At 37.4% G+C, this 18662-nt stretch overlaps 1 protein-coding gene across 1 annotated transcript in view; it reads left to right on the top strand.

The window, feature by feature from the left end:
- Window positions 1–11204, top strand: part of LOC145684028 (uncharacterized) — a 35143-nt gene extending 23939 nt beyond the window's left edge. Inside the window, exon 3 of the mRNA XM_081755845.1 lies at window positions 6727–11204. Within this exon, the coding sequence (XP_081611971.1) occupies window positions 6727–6814 (88 nt within the window). The 3' untranslated portion in view covers window positions 6815–11204. The remainder of the gene's footprint in view (window positions 1–6726) is intronic.
- Window positions 11205–18662: the final 7458 nt, after the last annotated feature.

Genomic DNA, 18662 nt, shown 5'->3' with positions numbered 1-18662 from the left:
CACGTCTCCCATGATATAGTTCGCTCTCAGTTAATATCCCAACCAGTTTCTCTTTCTCATTTCCTGTCACCATGCCTTGTAGCACGTCTCCCATGATATAGTTCGCTCTCAGTCAATATCCCAAGCAGTTTCTCTTTCTCATTTCCTGTCACCATACCTTGTAGCACGTCTCCCATGATATAGTTCGCTCTCAGTCAATATCCCAACCAGTTTCTGTTTCTCATTTCCTGTCACCATACCTTGTAGCACGTCTCCCATGATATAGTTCGCTCTCAGTCAATATCCCAACCAGTTTCTCTTTCTCATTTCCTGTCACCATACCTTGTAGCACGTCTCCCATGATATAGTTCGCTCTCAGTCAATATCCCAACCAGTTTCTCTTTCTCATTTCCTGTCACCATACCTTGTAGCACCTCTCTCATGATATAGTTCGCTCTCAGTCAATATCCCAACCAGTTTCTCTTTCTCATTTCCTGTCACCATACCTTGTAGCACGTCTCCCATAATATAGTTCGCTCTCAGTTAATATCCCAACCAGTTTCTGTTTCTCATTTCCTGTCACCATACCTTGTAGCACGTCTCCCATGATATAGTTCGCTCTCAGTCAATATCCCAACAAGTTTCTCTTTCTCATTTCCTGTCACCATACCTTGTAGCACGTCTCCCATGATATAGTTCGCTCTCAGTTAATATCCCAACCAGTTTCTCTTTCTCATTTCCTGTCACCATACCTTGTAGCACGTCTCCCATGATATAGTTCGCTCTCAGTTAGTATCCCAACCAGTTTCTCTTTCTCATTTCCTGTCACCATACCTTGTAGCACGTCTCCCATGATATAGTTCGCTCTCAGTTAATATCCCAACCAGTTTCTCTTTCTCATTTCCTGTCACCATACCTTGTAGCACGTCTCCCATGATATAGTTCGCTCTCAGTCAATATCCCAACCAGTTTCTCTTTCTCATTTCCTGTCACCATGCCTTGTAGCACGTCTCCCATGATATAGTTCGCTCTCAGTCAATATCCCAAGCAGTTTCTCTTTCTCATTTCCTGTCACCATACCTTGTAGCACGTCTCCCATGATATAGTTCGCTCTCAGTCAATATCCAAACCAGTTTCTCTTTCTCTTTTCAATTACACAAAATTGGTCTTTACTCCCTCATTATTCCGAACACCCTCTCATTCCTTTTCCATTCGACCCCAGCTAATTCTCTGCACTAACATTTCGAAAGCTTCCAGTCATTTTTAATCACCTTCATTTAATGTTCATGTTTCTGCTCCATACAGTACCAAACTCGGCATGAAGCATTTTATGTCTTTTTTTTTTAACTCTGTATTCAAGGACCCACAAAATAGCCTTTTCTTCCTCCCTAAATACTTCATTTTCCATTCCTACCCTTGTTTTTATTTCACGTTCGCATTTCATATCACTAATAACACTAGTTTCAAAAACTAGCACCTGTTCTATTTTTCTCCTCATACTTCTCTTTATTTCGTTAGCATTGCTTCATAAAATCATGGCCTTTACCAATTTTTATTCCTACAAGGGGATATCCATTAGGATCTGTAGGACCCAGGCTTTTTTTAAAAAAATAATTTTACCAGAATATGATGGGTGAGACCTAATATAAATTCAGTTCCCAGCTTCAACTTCCCAAAATATCCATAATTTCAATATGTTAAATATTTTCAAATCTACGCTGTAATATTGAGAGGGGCAAGTCATCTCATATATTTGTCTTCTGCAGTGTAGTTGATTATTCGAATTTGGCCTCCAATAATAGGTCTTCTTTGCGATCTTCTACGTTAGAAATTTATATGACTGATCTAAAAAAAAGTGCATATTTATTATCTTTCTACATTATGACTACCTTGCCTTCTACTACAGTTCTTGGGAATACAAGACTTCGACCTCCTTCAAGATAGATTTTTCATTCTTCTCTGTTCTTTGCTTTACTTCTCCATGTCGTTGTTCCTATCTTCTTTTTATGTGGTCATTCAGGACATGGTGCAACCATCTAAGTCTCTATCTCCCGATGCTTCCCCTTACTTCAAGAGTTCCCTTGTAGATTTATTTCACTCCTCTATGATCTTTCATGCGTTCTAGGTGTCCCAATCATCCAAAATCTACAAGGTATCTTTCTTTATTTCTGTTACTATATCACTATAGTCGGTTCAATTTAGCGAAAAAGAAACGTTAACCTAAAACAAATTCCAACAAAAAGTATGTGAACGGTTTTTGTCTCTACCGGGTGCACTGATTGACAGAAAAAAAAGTTTATCAAAATCTGGCAACCGGAAGTGGCTTTTTTAAAAGATGGCCGCCGCTAATCTAACCTCTCATTTTGAAGGTAATGAGTTATTTTATTCTGGGCTGTTTGTGACAATGTGGATCACAATTCTATGACAGTAGACGGGAAAGAAACATTTCATGAGATTGGCATGATTGCTGCATTGACACCAGAAGTAAAGCGGACATACTTTGTGAATAGGAAAAAATGTCGAAAATTCATATAACACAAACGTCAAATATAGTGGAGTACAAAAAATGAAATGAAATCTTTAAGTTTTAGGTCCCACGGTTATGTTAGTTAGGCTAAAGGAAACGGTGATGATGAGAGATGAGTGAAATGAATGAAGTGGGAGGAAACGGGAGAACTCCAAGAAAACCCACGAGCACGGTGTTTGTCCACCACAAAGTCCACACGCCGTGAACTGGGATCGAACCAGGGACTCCAAGCACCAGAGGTGAACACTATACCACTGAGCCACCGCGGCCCGTAGTGAAGTACAGTTTTGCCAAAAATACATTACGAGAAACAAAGTTGAAAGATCCTGCATGCTATCAAGACTACTATTACACCTATTATTCATATTTTCTGGAGCTTTCGTTTCCAGCACCCTGTACCAAATTGGCAGGGAACGATGCATATAATTAACTAGGGAAATTATCATCCTGACCAGTCTTTTTTTTTTCCATGATTGATATTTCTTCCGGTGACAAACCGTACATTCTATCATTAGAATTTATCAACAAATTAGCCTGCAAACACCACATCCCTCCTATAATAACTTTTAATCAACCCCTCTAGGTAGTGAAATAACCAACGCTGCACCACAGGACTTCGCCTTAAAAAAATCGCACTTATGTTTGGCAGTTTTCACACTTTCATGAATTTGCTTGGAGCTATCGTATACTAATAATGGACAAGTCTGGAAACCTGATTAGAAATGGTGTATGGTAAAAATACTGAAGTAAAAATGTTAAATGATAAAGCAGTTCCAAGAGCTTTCAGAACCCATCTTCTAATGGATAGGTGTCTTCATCAACTGCTTGTGCAATCTATTCTTGATGACAATCTTGAATTCACTTCGCTTATAGATGAAACTGAGAATATGTATTCGTATATCTTAAGGGGTGAAACAGCTCTTGAAACAGCGAATTGTGAATAGCATATCGGCAAATGATAGATACTATACGAGCTCTGACAAGAGCAGATCTCACTGGCTCTTGGAACGATCATCTGCATGCGATTTACAATGCATTGCCGATATTTGCAGCAGCAGAACACCACAACTATCTGAAATCAGCATCTTTGTACCTTCATGAAATGAGTGAAATGAAGAACAATAAACCCATGTGAACAGGATATTTCAAAATGGGTTGTTTGTCATCCGTCGGACAAATCAGTTTTGAGCCAGTCTAGGTTGCGATCTCGTCGTTGAACAAAAACTTATGAGGTCATTTAAAACCTCAGGCGGTTTAACACATGGAAGCAAGATAACAGAGGTTCAGTGAGTATTGTGGACTATGTCAGCCCCATAATGTCTGATAACAGTGTTACTATGCAGAACTTTAATGAACTCTCTTACATCATTAGTGAGCAACACAAAGAGTCCATTTCCTCAAGAATTGAAAGAGATACTTCAGATTTTTCGAAAATACATGAAAAGATGTCGTCATGTTTACCTCTCTCTAGTGACTCCTCATTGAGAAATATTATCAAAAGTATTGTGGCAAAGGAAGACATCAAAGGTATGAGTACGTGTCAGTGGGGAGGAATGTTGTGCATAGTATGAATGGACAAAATGTATTTTCTTTTGCTTTTAAAAGGACCGACGAAGTAAAAATCCTGAGTATTCCATTTGAAGTCACAGTTACACAGAGCAAAAGCATTGATCTTCGCTTGCTCTTCCAGTAATTTCAGTAGTGTCTAAGACAGGACAATTAGATTTAGAAGAGGTGATGAGATATGAACTTAGTGCATATCCAACATCTGTTTTTGAGGACATCCACATTCTGAGAAAGACCGAAAAAACACAATTAATCCATGCCATTGATGAGCATTGTAACAGTCGAGCATCAATTGATTTTGATAAATGTACAGACAGTTGGCGGAGGCTACTTAATACACAAGCTGAGGTGGAAAAAGGAACAGACACATTGTCAAAGAGCCAGAGTATATGCAGACTTTACAATTAAACACTATGGTACGGCAACTGTTGCATTTGATGGGCATGACACAGATCCATCAATAAAAGCTAATACACAGGAAAATCAACGACAAATCCATAACCCAATAGTTCACTTTAGCGCTGATACTGAATTCAAAGATAGGAAAAATTCCTTTCCGTGGGACGTAATAAACAACAATGAGTACGGTTAGGGAAGTTAATTCTGTAAAATAGGGTTGAAAACTCAATGACGATGAACCTGTTCCAGTAATGTGTGATATTAATGTTGTACCAAACGCTCTATTGAAAATCATATACTGTAATTGCAAATCTAACTGCAGTTGTAACAGGTGCAGTTGCAGAACGAATAGACTTCCATGCTGTTCTGTGTGTGAAGTTACGCAGTGTGAGAACCCGGTGTCTGATGAACTACAGGACAGTGATGAGGAATAATATACAATGAAGTTGTGACTTTTTTTTACTCCCGAACTGCTGCATATTTTCATAATCAAATATAAAACGCATTTTGTAAAATAGATGTTTTTTATAGAAAATTGTAATGTGTAGTAATGAAAACTAGTAATGTAGTCAGGTCAATCTTGCAAAAGAGAAATTCTAACCTAAAACAAATCTCAACCACAGGTATGTGAACGGTTTTGTCTCTACCAGGTGTGCAGTAATGTATGCAGTATAGTCAAATTGTGTTAAAATGATAAAACATACAATTTAATATTAGGGGTCTATGTATCTACGAAACCTAATAACTGGTATTTACATATACTGATCATAATTGGTATCCATTTTTGATCCCATAGATATCATTTATTGGTAGAACTCGAATTAATTAAATATTAGAACACTAAGTTTGTTGGAAAAATAATTGCTCTGCGATTAAAAATAAGAAAGTAGAAATTTCTCTGATTTTCGAGCCTAGCGGTGGCCATCTTGAAAAAGCCACTTCTGGTTTCCAGATGATGCTGCAAATTATTTTTCAGTCGATAAGTACAGCTGGTAGAGATAAAAACCATAATTTGAATGCAGAAGTAATTGTTCTAAAATTCAAAATTAGGAACTTCAGAATTGTCACTGATTTTCACGGTTAGCATCGGCCATCATGAAAAAAGCCACTTCCGGGTTCCAGATTATGGTGTAGACTTTTCTTCTGTCACTCAGGACACATGGTAGAGATAAAATCAGCAAGATGGATTGAAAACTACTTTTTCTAGGATTATAAATAAAGGAAGTTATAGGAATATCGCTTATTTTTTAGGTTATCGGGGTCATCTTGGAAAACCCACTTCCAGTTGTCAAATTTTGGTAAACTTTTTTCTGTTGATCAGTGTATCTAGTAGAAACAAAAATCGTTCACAGACCTTTTGCTGGAATTTGTTTTAGGTCTGACGTTATATTGACCCGACTACTATTATTATATAGTAGTTCTAGCTCTGCATTTGTTATTATCCTTCACATTCCATTTTCGCATAAAGGCAGGGGCGCCCAAAGAAAACTTTCTAGAGGGAGCCCATGTCCATGGTTGCTATATTAGTCTGGTATTTCTGGTATTTAATATACATGATTTGCTGTATTACGTACATTTTCGTGAGCCAGAGGGGGGCCCGGGCCCCACCCTGCCCCAACCTTCGGGTGCCCATGCATAAAAGCCTATATACTTTACTTAATATTTTTCTTCCCCTTCTTTTTAATTGTTCTTCTTTCTGTTAGTGTCCATAGTTCTGACCCATACATTATGACTGGTCTAATAACTGTCTTGTACATTTTTAATTTTGGTATTTTTGACTACGGATTTGGCCTTTAGTTGGTTTGTCAATCAGTAGTAGCATTTGTTTCTTGCTGTTATTCTTGCTTTTATGACTAGAGAGGGGTAAAATATGAATTGTCATTTCTAAACAAGGGTGCCCATCAGGGGGGGCAAGGTGGGCCACTCGTCCCCCCTAAAAGAAAATCGTACTTGGGAATATCGAAAGCCCAATAGAATTTTTTACATTAGTTATAGCAAAATTTGAAAATATATTTGAAACCTCACTTATATTTGCCCCCCATGGAAACTACAACATGGGCGCCCTTGTTTCTAAACCATACTTTCGTAGAACAATGCGAACGCCGCTCTGAGTTTATAGCATGTCAAATCGAAATAGCATATAATCAAAATCTTAATAATTCTTCCTATTTTGTGTGTGTTGTGAAGGTAAAATTTCTAACGTTCCAGCAAACGTTAAACTCTACTGACAAAAATCTAATCTTCTTCTATTCCAGATCAGTGGAGGACATGAAGACTATTTTGGACTGGATTATAACAGCGTACCAGAAGTATTCCACCAAGAAAGAGGACCTGAAGTTATGAAATATAATAAATCACCATAATACATATTCTAAGTGTACAAGTATTTATATGACACTTTGTAAATTTACTTTTGCTATTAATATATAGATTATTGTATTACTTGTAATAAAACCTGGTTCTGTTGTTATTATTACACAACCACACATACACACACACACACACGCTGAAGGCGCGGTGGCTCAGTGGTAGAGCGTTCACCTCGGGAGCTTGGGGTCCCTGGTTCGATCCCAGCTCTCTCCGTTTGGACTTTGTGGTGAACAAACACCGTGCTCGTGGGTTTTCCCGGGGTTCTCCCGTTTCCTCCCACTTTGTTCATTCCACCATTTCATTCATTTCTAATCATCACCGTCTTCTTTAGCCTAACCGGCATAACTGTGGGACGTAGGCCTAACATACACGCAAATAAAAGTCGTGTGCACCGGACACCAGGGGATGGATTCAATATATTTCGTTACAGAAAATTCAAATTTCGAAACCCCAGGACGATCGACCGTGTCATTTTCTTTGATGGGCGTAAAACTTGAGCGATTTTTGGATGGATTAGATACACGTAACACAACCATACAAAGAAAAGTTCAGTGCAGCGTGCCCCAAGGTATTGATTCGATGTATTTTGTTACACAGAATCCAAATTTCGAAACCCCAAGACAATTGATCGTGTCAATTTTGTTTTGTGGGTGAAAAACGTGTTTCCTGTCTTATGTGTATTCTCCCTATCAAAAATTGTTAGAGTTTTTCGCCCATAAAAAAATTGACACGGTTGGTCATCTTGGGGTTTCGAAATTTGGATTCTGTGTAACGAAATACATCGAATCCATATCCTCAAATTTTTTGCCCATAATAAAAAAAATTGACACGTTCGATCTTTCTGGGGCTTCGAACTTTGGATTCTGTGTAATAAAATACATCGAATTGATACCCTGAAGTTCGCTATACAGAACTTTTATTTTTTTGTATCGCTTAAATTTTTTGCCCATAACAAAAATAATTGACACGTTCGATCTTTCTGGGGCTTCGAACTTTGGATTCTGTGTAACAAAATACATTGAATTGATACCCTGAAGTTCGCTGTACAGAACTTTTATTTTTTTGTATCTCTCAAATTTTTTGCCCATAAAAAAAATTGACACATTCGATCTTTCTGGGGTTTCGAAATTTGGATTCTGTGTAACAAAATACATCGAATAGATACCCTGGTGTCCGATCCACAGAACTTTTATTTTTTTGTATCGCTCAAATTTTTTGCCCACAATAAAAAAATTAACACGTTCGATCATTCTGGGGTTTCGAAATTTGGATTCTGTGTAACAAAATAAATCAAATTCATACCCTGAAGTTCGCTGTACAGAACTTTTATTTTTGTATCGCTCAAATTTTTTGCGCATAACAAAAAAATTGACACGTTCAATCTTTCTGGGGTTTAAAAATTTGGATTCTGTGTAACAAAATACATCGAATCCATACCCTGGGGTCCGCTGTACAGAACTTTTATTTTTTTATATCGCTCAAATTTTTTGCCCATAACAAAAAATGACACGTTCGATCTTTCTGGGGTTTCGAAATTTGGATTCTGTGTAACAAAATACATCGAATTCATACCCTGGGGTCCGCTGTACAGAACTTTAATTTTTTTATATCGCTCAAATTTTTTGCCCATAAAAAAATTAACACGTTCGATCATTCTGGGGTTTCGAAATTTGGATTCTGTGTAACAAAATACATCGAATCCATACCCTGGGGTCCGCTGTACAGAATTTTATTTTTTTATATCGCTCAAATTTTTAGCCCATAAAAAAATTGACACGTTCGATCATTCTGGGGTTTCGAAATTTGGATTCTGTGTAACAAAATACATCGAATCCATACCCTGAAGTTCGCTGTACAGAACTTTTATTTTTTTTATATCGCTCAAATTTTTAGCCCATAACAAAAATGACACGTTCGATCTTTCTGGGGTTTCGAATTTGGATTCTGTGTAACAAAATACATCGAATTCATACCCTGAAGTTCGCTGTACATAACTTATTTTTTTATATCGCTCAATTTTTTTGCCCATAAAAAAATTGACACCTTCGATCTTTCTGGGGTTTCGAAATTTGGATTCTGTGTAACAAAATACATCGAATCCATACCGTCAAGTTCGATGTACAGAACTTTTATTTTTTTATATCGCTCAAATTGTTTGCCCATAACAAAAAAAATTGACACGTTCGATCTTTCTTGGGTTTCGAAATTTGGATTCTGTGCAACAAAATACATCGAATAGATACCCTGGTGTCCGATGCACAGAACTTTTATTTTTTTGTATCGCTCAAATTTTTTACCCACAATAAAAAAATTGACACGTTCGACATTTCTGGGGTTTCGAAATTTGGATTCTGTGTAACAAAATAAATCGAATCCATACTCTGGGGTCCGTTGCACAGAACTTTTATTTTTTTGTATTGCTCAAATTGTTTGTCCATAACAAAAAGATTGACACGTTCGATCTTTCTGTGATTTCGAAATTTGGATTCTGTGTAACAAAATACATCGAATTCCTACCCGGAGGTCCGTTGCACAGAACTTTTATTTTTTTTTGTATCGCTCACAATTTTAGCCCATAATAAAAAATTGACACGTTCGATCTTTCTGTGGTTTCGAAATTTAGATTCTGTGTAACAAAATACATCGAATTCCTATTATGAGGTCCGTTGCACAGAACTTTTATTTTTTTGTATCGCTCAAAATTTTAGCCCATAATAAAAAAATGACACGTTCGATCTTTCTAGGGTTTCGAAATTTGGATTCTGTGTAACAAAATAAATCGAATCCATACCCTGCGGTCCGTTGCACAGAACTTTTATTTTTTTGTATTGCTCAAATTTTTTGCCCATAATAAAAAATTGACACGTTCGATTTTTCTGGGGTCTTGAAATTTAGATTCTGTGTAACAAAATACATCGAATCCATACCCTGAAGTTCGCTGTACAGAACTTTTATTTTTTTATATCGCTCAAATTTTTTGCCCATAACAAAAAAAATTGACACGTTCGATCTTTCTGGGGTTTCGAAATTTGGATTCTGTGCAACAAAATACATCGAATAGATACCCTGGTGTACGATGCACAGAACTTTTATTTTTTTGTATCACTCAAATTTTTTGCCCACAATAAAAAAATTGACACGTTCGATCATTCTGGGGTTTCGAAATTTGGATTCTGTGTAACAAAATACATCGAATTCATACCCTGAAGTTCGCTGTACAGAACTTTTATTTTTTTATATCGCTCAAATTTTTTGCCCACAATAAAAAAAATGACACGTTCGATCTTTCTGGGGTTTCGAAATTTGAATTCTGTGTAACAAAATACATCGAATTCATGCCCTGGGGTCCGTTGCACAGAACTTTTATTTTTTGTATCGCTCAAATTTTTTACCCACAATAAAAAAATTGACACGTTCGATCATTCTGGGGTTTCGAAATTTGGATTCTGTGTAACAAAATACATCGAATTCGTACCCTGGGGTCCGTTGCACAGAACTTTTATTTTTTGTATTGCTCAAATTTTTTACCCACAATAAAAAAAATGACACGTTCGATCATTCTGGGGTTTCGAAATTTGGAATCTGTGTAGCAAAATACATAGAATTCATACCCTGAAGTTCGCTGTACAGAACTTTTATTTTTTTTATATCGCTCAAATTTTTTGCCCATAACAAAAACAATTGACACGTTCGATCTTTCTGGGGTTTCGAAATTTGGATTCTGTGTAACAAAATGCATCGAATCCACACTCTGGGGTCCGCTGCACAGAACTTTTATTTTTTGTATCGCTGAAATTTTTAGCCCATAATAAAAAATTGACACGTTCGATCTTTCTGGGGTTTCGAAATTTGGATTTTGTGTAACAAAATACGTCGAATCCATACCCTGGGGTCCGATGCACAGAACTTTAATTTTTTTTTTGTATCGCTCAAATGTTTAGCCCATAATAAATAATTGACACGTTCGATCTTTCTGGGGTTTCGAAATTTGGATTCTGTGTAACAAAATACATCGAATCCATATCCTGGGATCCGCTGCACAGAACTTCTATTTTTTTGTATCGCTCAATTTTTTTGCCCATACCAAAAAATTAACACGTTCGATCTTTCTGGGGTTTCGAAATTTGGATTCTGTGTAACAAAATGCATCGAATCCACACTCTTGGGTCCGCTGGACAGAACTTTTATTTTTTTGTATCGCTCAAATTTTTTGCCCATAACAAAAAAAATATGACACGTTCGATCTTTCTGGGGTTTCGTAATTTGGATTCTGTGTAACAAAATACATCGAATCCATATCCGTGGGTCTGCTGCACGGAACTTTTATTTTTGTGTGTGTGACTGTGTTATTATTAATTATTTATCAACGATTTATTGAATAAATAAATATAAATAATTGACATATATTACTGCTTATTTAGCTTATTTCAGTGCAATAAGCATGATGCCGAATTATAGTGTTGCGTATAACATATGATTATTATATGGTGATCGCAGTAATCAATCATCGTCCAAAAAAAAAAAAAAATCCCGACCCACAAAGTAACTGCAGAACCCACAAATGGACATTTTCTCTCATATAATAATAATAGATTAAGATGCAACCTTAGTGATCCTTACGAGAGAAAACTAAGTGAAAGATAAATCAACTGAGCAACATTGTTTATTATGAGTACTTTTACTTTCTTCTGCCTTCTTCTTATGCTGTTTGTCATGTCTTGCTCTACAAACCATCCGAACAAAGAACGGAGTCTTAAGATGATGCTAACAATACTGCTATAAGAAAGTGAGAGACCGCTGCATATATATAAAAAAAAGTGAATAACAAATTAGTTCCAGATGTAGGCAACAGAAAGCAACAGTTGATTTATCATTTATTATGCTTGGAAGACCTTGAATTCAGTGGTGGTTCTAGAGGAAAAAACCTGGGGGATCTAGCTCTCAACGTTGCATATTATATGTTGTCTTGCTGTCCATAATCTACATTCTCTTTCTTTCCTCTTTTGCCTTCCCCTGCCCCCGCCAAGTGAACTTTGTGGTGGACAAACACCGTGTGCGTGGGTTTTCTCGGGGTTCTCCCGTTTCCTCCCACTTTCTTCATTCCACGATTTCATTCGTTACTCATCATCACCGTCTCCTTTAGCCTAACCGGCATAACTGTGGGACGTAAAACTCAAAGATTTCATTTTTCTTTTGCCTTCCCACCAGGGGAAGGGGAAATTCCCCCTCACATATTAGATTTTTTTCCCTGGGGTGGAATACTATAAGAAAGGAAACGTTGTTTCATTATGAAAGTCTATTTTACATCTATTATTTTTGAACCGAAGTCTAGCGCCCTAACCATCAAGCTACAGAAAAGCTCATCAGTGCATGGAATTTATGGAATTTACAGAGGGAAACTTGTAAACTGCCAAATTTACACTGGATAAAATGACTTGATTGGATTTTGCACTACATAAAACGGCATTAAGATTCCCTTCCTCCACACACACATAGTTAAAAATCTATAAATACCACATTGGATATAATAGTATAATTCAACACCAAATTAAACCTAAATAAGATAATTAAAAAAGCAAAGACTTCTACTTTTTATTTGTAGGTCCGACTAGAATTTCCAATATAATTTTTATAGTAAGAAGTATGTGGGATAACGATTAGCATTTTGTCATTTTCGGTATAAGCTACTACTGGTAAAATTTCACCGGATTGTCTACAAGCAATAAATTAAATTTTTAGATGATGTGATCTTCCCTTTGTTATAACGTTGTTGGTACTGAAGACTTCTAAAACGTTTTAAAAACAAAAAATATTGTTACAAAACAAAACAAAAATAACTACTTGAAACTTGTTCTAAGAAATTAAAAAAAAATGTTTAACACTCGACAAAATAGAGTTTCCAACGTACACTGTGACTACTTCCCCCACCCCTGTTTATAGAAGAAGCTTCTCGTGGTATATTTCATTTCAAATTCAAGAATCAATAACATTTAACTTCTTGCAAAATAAATATTAATTATACTAAATATTTCAAGTTAATTTAAATATTAGTTTATCTTCACTGCAAAAAGCTTGAGGGTCTTGGACCCCCGGCCCCGGCCTAGAACCGCCACTGCTTGAATTCATCTTTAAATTTTCCTATTTTTTTCTGAAGAACTACTAAGCACATCTAAATTTCTAACTTGAGACGCCACACTAAAAATCTGATTATCATTACAATTGGGAGTAAAGCTAAGTGTATAATGGTGAGAAAAACTAAACGTAACAGAAATAAACACATTTACGAGGCCTGTCTAAAAAGTATCCGACCTTAATTTTTTACACGCAAAGTAGTGATTCTCAGGCGGCGCCACCGTGCACGGTGGAAGGAGGAACCTTAATGCGCATGCTTGAATTTTTTCACCGCGTTTGCGTATGCCAGTCGTGAGCTGGTGGTCGCGAAGTGAGGTGCTGTTGGTAGTGTTCGTCGGATTTAGTGTTTCTCGCAAGATGACTGAACGAATTGAGCAAAGATACTGCATCAAATTCTGTCAAAGGCTGGGTGATTCTCAAAGCCAAACAATTCGTAAGATTCAGCAGGTGTTTGGAGAAGATGCGATGGGTGTAACACAAATTAAACAATGGTTCAACCGATTCAAAGATGGCCGCACTTCAGTCGAGAGTGAGCAGCGTAGCGGAAGGCCCCAAACAGCTCGGAATGCAGCTGTTGTTGAGCGGGTGCGAAATTTGGTGATGGCAGATCGCCGTTTGACAGTGCGGGAGATTGCAGAAGATGTTGGAGTGAGTAAAGATTCTGCACATGCAATTTTGCGTGACGATTTGAACATGAAACGAGTGGCTGCTAAATTTGTACCCAAGTTGTTGTCTCAGGAACAAAAAGACACCCGTTTTGACGTTGCACAGGACCTTCTGGACAACACCAACACTGATCCTGGGTATCTGAATTCCGTGATAACTGGAGATGAGTCATGGGTGTACGGGTACGACCCCGAAACAAAACAACAATCGTCTCAATGGAAGCATCCCGATTCTCCAAGGCCGAAGAAAGCGCGGCAGGTGCGAAGCAAAATCAAGGTGTTGCTGACTGTTTTCTTCGATGCCCGTGGAATTGTGCATCACGAGTACGCACCGAAAGGACAAACAGTGACAAAGGAGTACTATCAAGATGTTCTCAGGCGACTCCGTGACGCAGTCCGGCGCAAAAGACTAGACATGTGGACAGCGAAGAACTGGCACGTCCATCATGACAACGCCCCAGCACATTTATCCCAATTGATCCACACGTTCTTAGCCAAACATGAAATTACAACCGTTCGCCAACCTCCCTACTCTCCAGACCTGGCTCCTTGTGACTTCTGGTTGTTTCCAAAATTGAAGACGCCTCTGAAGGGATCCCGTTTTGAGAGTAGAGAAAACATAATGCGGAACACGACGACGGAGCTGAACAACATTCCAAAAGAAGACTTCCAGCGGTGTTTCCAGCAGTGGAAGGATCGGTGGGCTAAGTGTGTGGAAGCACAAGGGGCCTACTTTGAAGGGGATTAGGGTCCCAAATCTGTCAGGTATTCGCAACTATTTTTCTGGCCAAAGGTCGGATACTTTTTAGACAGCCCTCGTAGCTTATTTGTGAGTGAAAGTTTGAGCAGCCAGAAGTGGATTCCATTCTTTTTCTTCACAGCAATCGACAATGATTGCCTTGAGGACTATCTGAGTGACTTCAGTACACTGTACACATCCATTTGCATAATAATTTGCACACACTGACATTTTGTTTCAAATATTTGAAGTATTCATGTTTCCATTTCATGAGAATTTATATAAATGAAATGAAATGAAATATTTAGTTTAACGTCCCACGGTAATGTACAATCCGCGGCAAAAAAACCTGCAACATGAGCATATAAGTTTATTGTGAAATGACGAAGTCCTTTGCTCCAAAATAAGTGTGCACGGGAGGAGGCCGAGGTTTATCCTGGTGTGATTCGTTCCACTTAGACGTTATGTTCATTCCCTGTGCTGTTAGGCGTAGTTTCACAATAAACTTACATCCTCATGTTGCAGGTTTTTTGCCGCGGATTGTACCAAGGCTAAGAGAGACAGAATTTATATAAATAACCATATTAAATGATAACCCTTATTGCGTTATTTTTTTCTGAATCATGTAAGCTTTCAAACTGCAAAGTTGTAAGTAAAAATACAATTTTGCGTTAATTATTAAGTTTCTGTCATTCCGGCTTATTTCGGGCTCATTTGATTATTATCACACAAACTCGGGCCGGGCTCAGGCAAGAGCGCCGATCTCAGGGGGCAGGGGGCCCGCCCCCCCAGGCTCATGTGAACCCCTGCATTGTATATATGAATATACAGTATTTCACATAATTTAAATGCAATTTGTCTTAAAAATCCTCATATATGCCTCCTGCATCTGAATGGACCCCCCAAATTTCAAGAGAAATCGTCGCCCTTGGGCTCAGGCCTAAAGGGTAAAACATTTCGGACTCGGGTCGGGCCTCACATTATAAATGCACTGGCTAGGCCGGGCCCATGCAGACAGGGGCGTACGCAGGGGATGGATCCTGGGGGTCCGGACCCCCGAAATCCCGACATTTTTGTAAATGTAGTCTACTTTTAGCGGCAATTTTAGAAATTTTCATATGATTTTGCCTCAAATTGTATTTGGACCCCTCCCGAAACGCTTTAAACCAGTCCCGAAATAAATTCCTGCGTACGTCCCTGCGATGCAGACCTTTACAGTTTTGTTAGTGCAAATTTACTAATATCCCAAAATGTTACAGTGGGTCATATTTTCGCCTTCTCCAAACCTTCTACCTTTTTATGCAAGAATGAAGAAATGTAAACCATCTGAGGCCGAAGATTTAACTTACTGGAAAAAAGTATAAGAATTATTCGAGACAATTTTTGTAACTACCCCCCCCTCCCCCATCCTTGACAGTAAAATGAATGAATGACACCTTTCCAGACTGTCAGAGATACATATTTAAAAGTAGAAGGCAACGATTTCAAATTGAATTATTTTAGTAAAGTGTAGAACGGAAGTAATAAGTACGTTAAGGTTAAATATATATATATATAAGTTACCTCCTTTCAAAATTTCCGGGGCTGCCCCTGTTTCAGCAGGCACATGTAGCTAACAACACTGCCTGTAAGCAGATGAACATGCTTTCTTCCAGAAAATTTTGGCCGAGAGCGAGGAGATTGCACTGAGACATTAGTTTGCTAAAAGACATATCCTATACAATATAATGACATATAATCGCAGTTTAATTTACCTTAGGTCCGGCGAGGGAGGGGGGAGATTTAGGTTGTGTACTTGGAAGAAATACTGCAACTCAACAATTTAATGCTTAACCAGTTCTTTTTTTTATTATTCTTCATTCGATTTCTATTCTGACATTGGTTTTACCGAACTAGGAAGAAATCAATATCAGAAGGACAGTAGGCCTATATATTGTACAGGGTCGATAGAACTCATCCGATTTTGACCAAGATTGGGATAGTGATAGAGCTTCACGAATTTAGTACACATGTAAAATATTATGGTATGTAGATCTTTGACTCCTGAGTTACTGATAATCAAATTTGGGATGGAATTTAGTGAAAGGATATTTTACATGGCATGCTATCGACCATACTATTCCGATCTTTAACAAACTTAGCATGGTGATAGAGCTTGACAGCTCATTAGGAGTATGATATATTATGATGTATAGACCATTAGTTCTCGTATTGTTGACCATCAAAATTGGATTTGAACTCAGTGAAATCAAGAAATTTCAATGAATTACGATTGATAAAACTCATCCGAGGTTGACCAAACTCGATGCTTTGGTAGATCTCGACAATCTTGGTGCACCTTTTAGCTCAGTGTAAAATATTATTGTGTATAATCTTTCGACTCCTGAGTTAACGGCCATCAAAATTATGTTTTGACTCAATGAAATCAAGAAATTTCGATTGATAAAAATCATTCAATTTTGATCAAATTTGGCGTGCTGGTAGACCTTTATGAGCTATAATTCAAATATCCACCAAGTTTATCAAACACTACCACCAGTTCACATATGGTAAAAAAGGATGCTTCGGTTCTCAAGTTATTTGCTATCAACGTTGTGATTTGCATTTTGCAAAAAAATATTTACTAGACTCAATGAGTGGAACTCATCTGACCTTGGCCAATTTTCGCATGTGCAAATCTTTAGTTCTCGAGTTATTGGCCATCAAAGTTGGAGTTATTTGAATCCAAACAACAATTTTAATAGCCAATAACTCAAAAATCAAAGACCATACGCATGCGCATGTTAAGCTTGTTAAGATCTACCAACATTTGAAATTCGGTCAAGTAAGGGCCTTTGATTCCCAAATTGTTTACCACCAAATTTATAGGTGGAATTTAACAAGCCTGTTAAGAGAAATAAGTGTGTATTTATTGTATAATCAAGATATCTTAAAAGTAAAAGGACGACGATTTCTTTCGCTATAGGGAAATTTACTAGTATTTATTATAAATGTTTGACTTACGAACCTACTTACCAAAATGCCTTATTATATTTTATCTACTTATATACCAGTAATATTGATTGGATTCTATTTCTATGATATGTAAGTGTTAGAATAGGCGAGGGAAAGATAGAAGGAAGTGCAATTGGAAGGGGAGTTCGACTGGGATGCTGTCTGTCGTCTACATTATTTAATATTTATTTAGAAGAGACAGTGGAAAAGAACCTACATAATGAAAACGGTATTTCAGTAGGAGGTAGAATGATTAGGTGTATACGGTTTCCAGATGATATGGCGCTTGTTGCGAAATCTAAAGAGAAAGTCAATAAGATGTTAGGAAACGTGAGGAAGGACTGTGAAGAATATGAGATTAAAACAAATGTTAGAAAGATAAAACCTTGGTGATTGGAACGAAGAGGTCGGTGTCAAACATAGAAGTAGAAGGGGAGAAAACAGAACAGGTAACTAGTTTGCGACACCTGGATAATATTATTAGTGGTGATATGAAGTGTGAATGTGAAATAGAAACAAGGATAGGAATGGGGAAAGAAGCCCTTAGGAGGAAGAAAATGCTATTTTGTAGGACCTTGAATAAAGAGTTGAGAAAAGGACTTATAAAATGTTTCGTGTGGAGTATTATGCTGTATGGGTCAGAAACATGGATATTATGCAAAAATGAAGAAAAACGACTGGAAGATTTCGAAATGTGTGTAGAGAAGAATGGAAAAAATTAGCTGGTTCGAGAGGAAAACGAATCAGAGGGTGTTAGAAGTGGTGGAAAAGGAAAGAATAATTTTAGCTATTATTAAGAAGAGGAAGAGAAACTGGTTAGAACATTGGCTAAGAAGGAACTGTATGAAGAGAGACGTCCCAGACTGTGTGGTGGCAGAAAAGAGAGGAGGGGCGAAGGAGGCTACAATAAAAATCTGGACATCAAAACAGAGAAATCGTACGTCATAAAATTACCATTGAACTATAATTTTGTATTAGACATTAATTTCTTTGGTTTGGTACTGACTTAAACATGTTCATATTAGTTATTAAAACCTAATCAATTATACTTAAGTATACAGGTAAATAAAATATAACATAGGCATTTAGGCAGTTACGCTCATAAAGTTGCTTTCCTTTTCAGGATAGGTGAATTATGTTATTTTTAGAACTGTTTTGGCGTGTCTGTTTTACCTGTAAGTTTCTAGAGAACATAAAACATTACTTAGTAAACTAACCAATGTATTTCAGATAGTTTTCGTTCTTGTTTACTTCGCCATGTAAGGCAATGATCGAGTAGAAGACTTATTCT

The sequence above is a fragment of the Thermobia domestica genome, chromosome 4 (assembly GCF_964235325.1).
Source record: "Thermobia domestica chromosome 4, izTheDome1.hap1.1, whole genome shotgun sequence".
Taxonomy (NCBI): domain Eukaryota; kingdom Metazoa; phylum Arthropoda; class Insecta; order Zygentoma; family Lepismatidae; genus Thermobia; species Thermobia domestica.
Note: the sequence above shows the minus strand (reverse complement) of the source record. Positions and strands in the feature narration are given on the sequence as shown.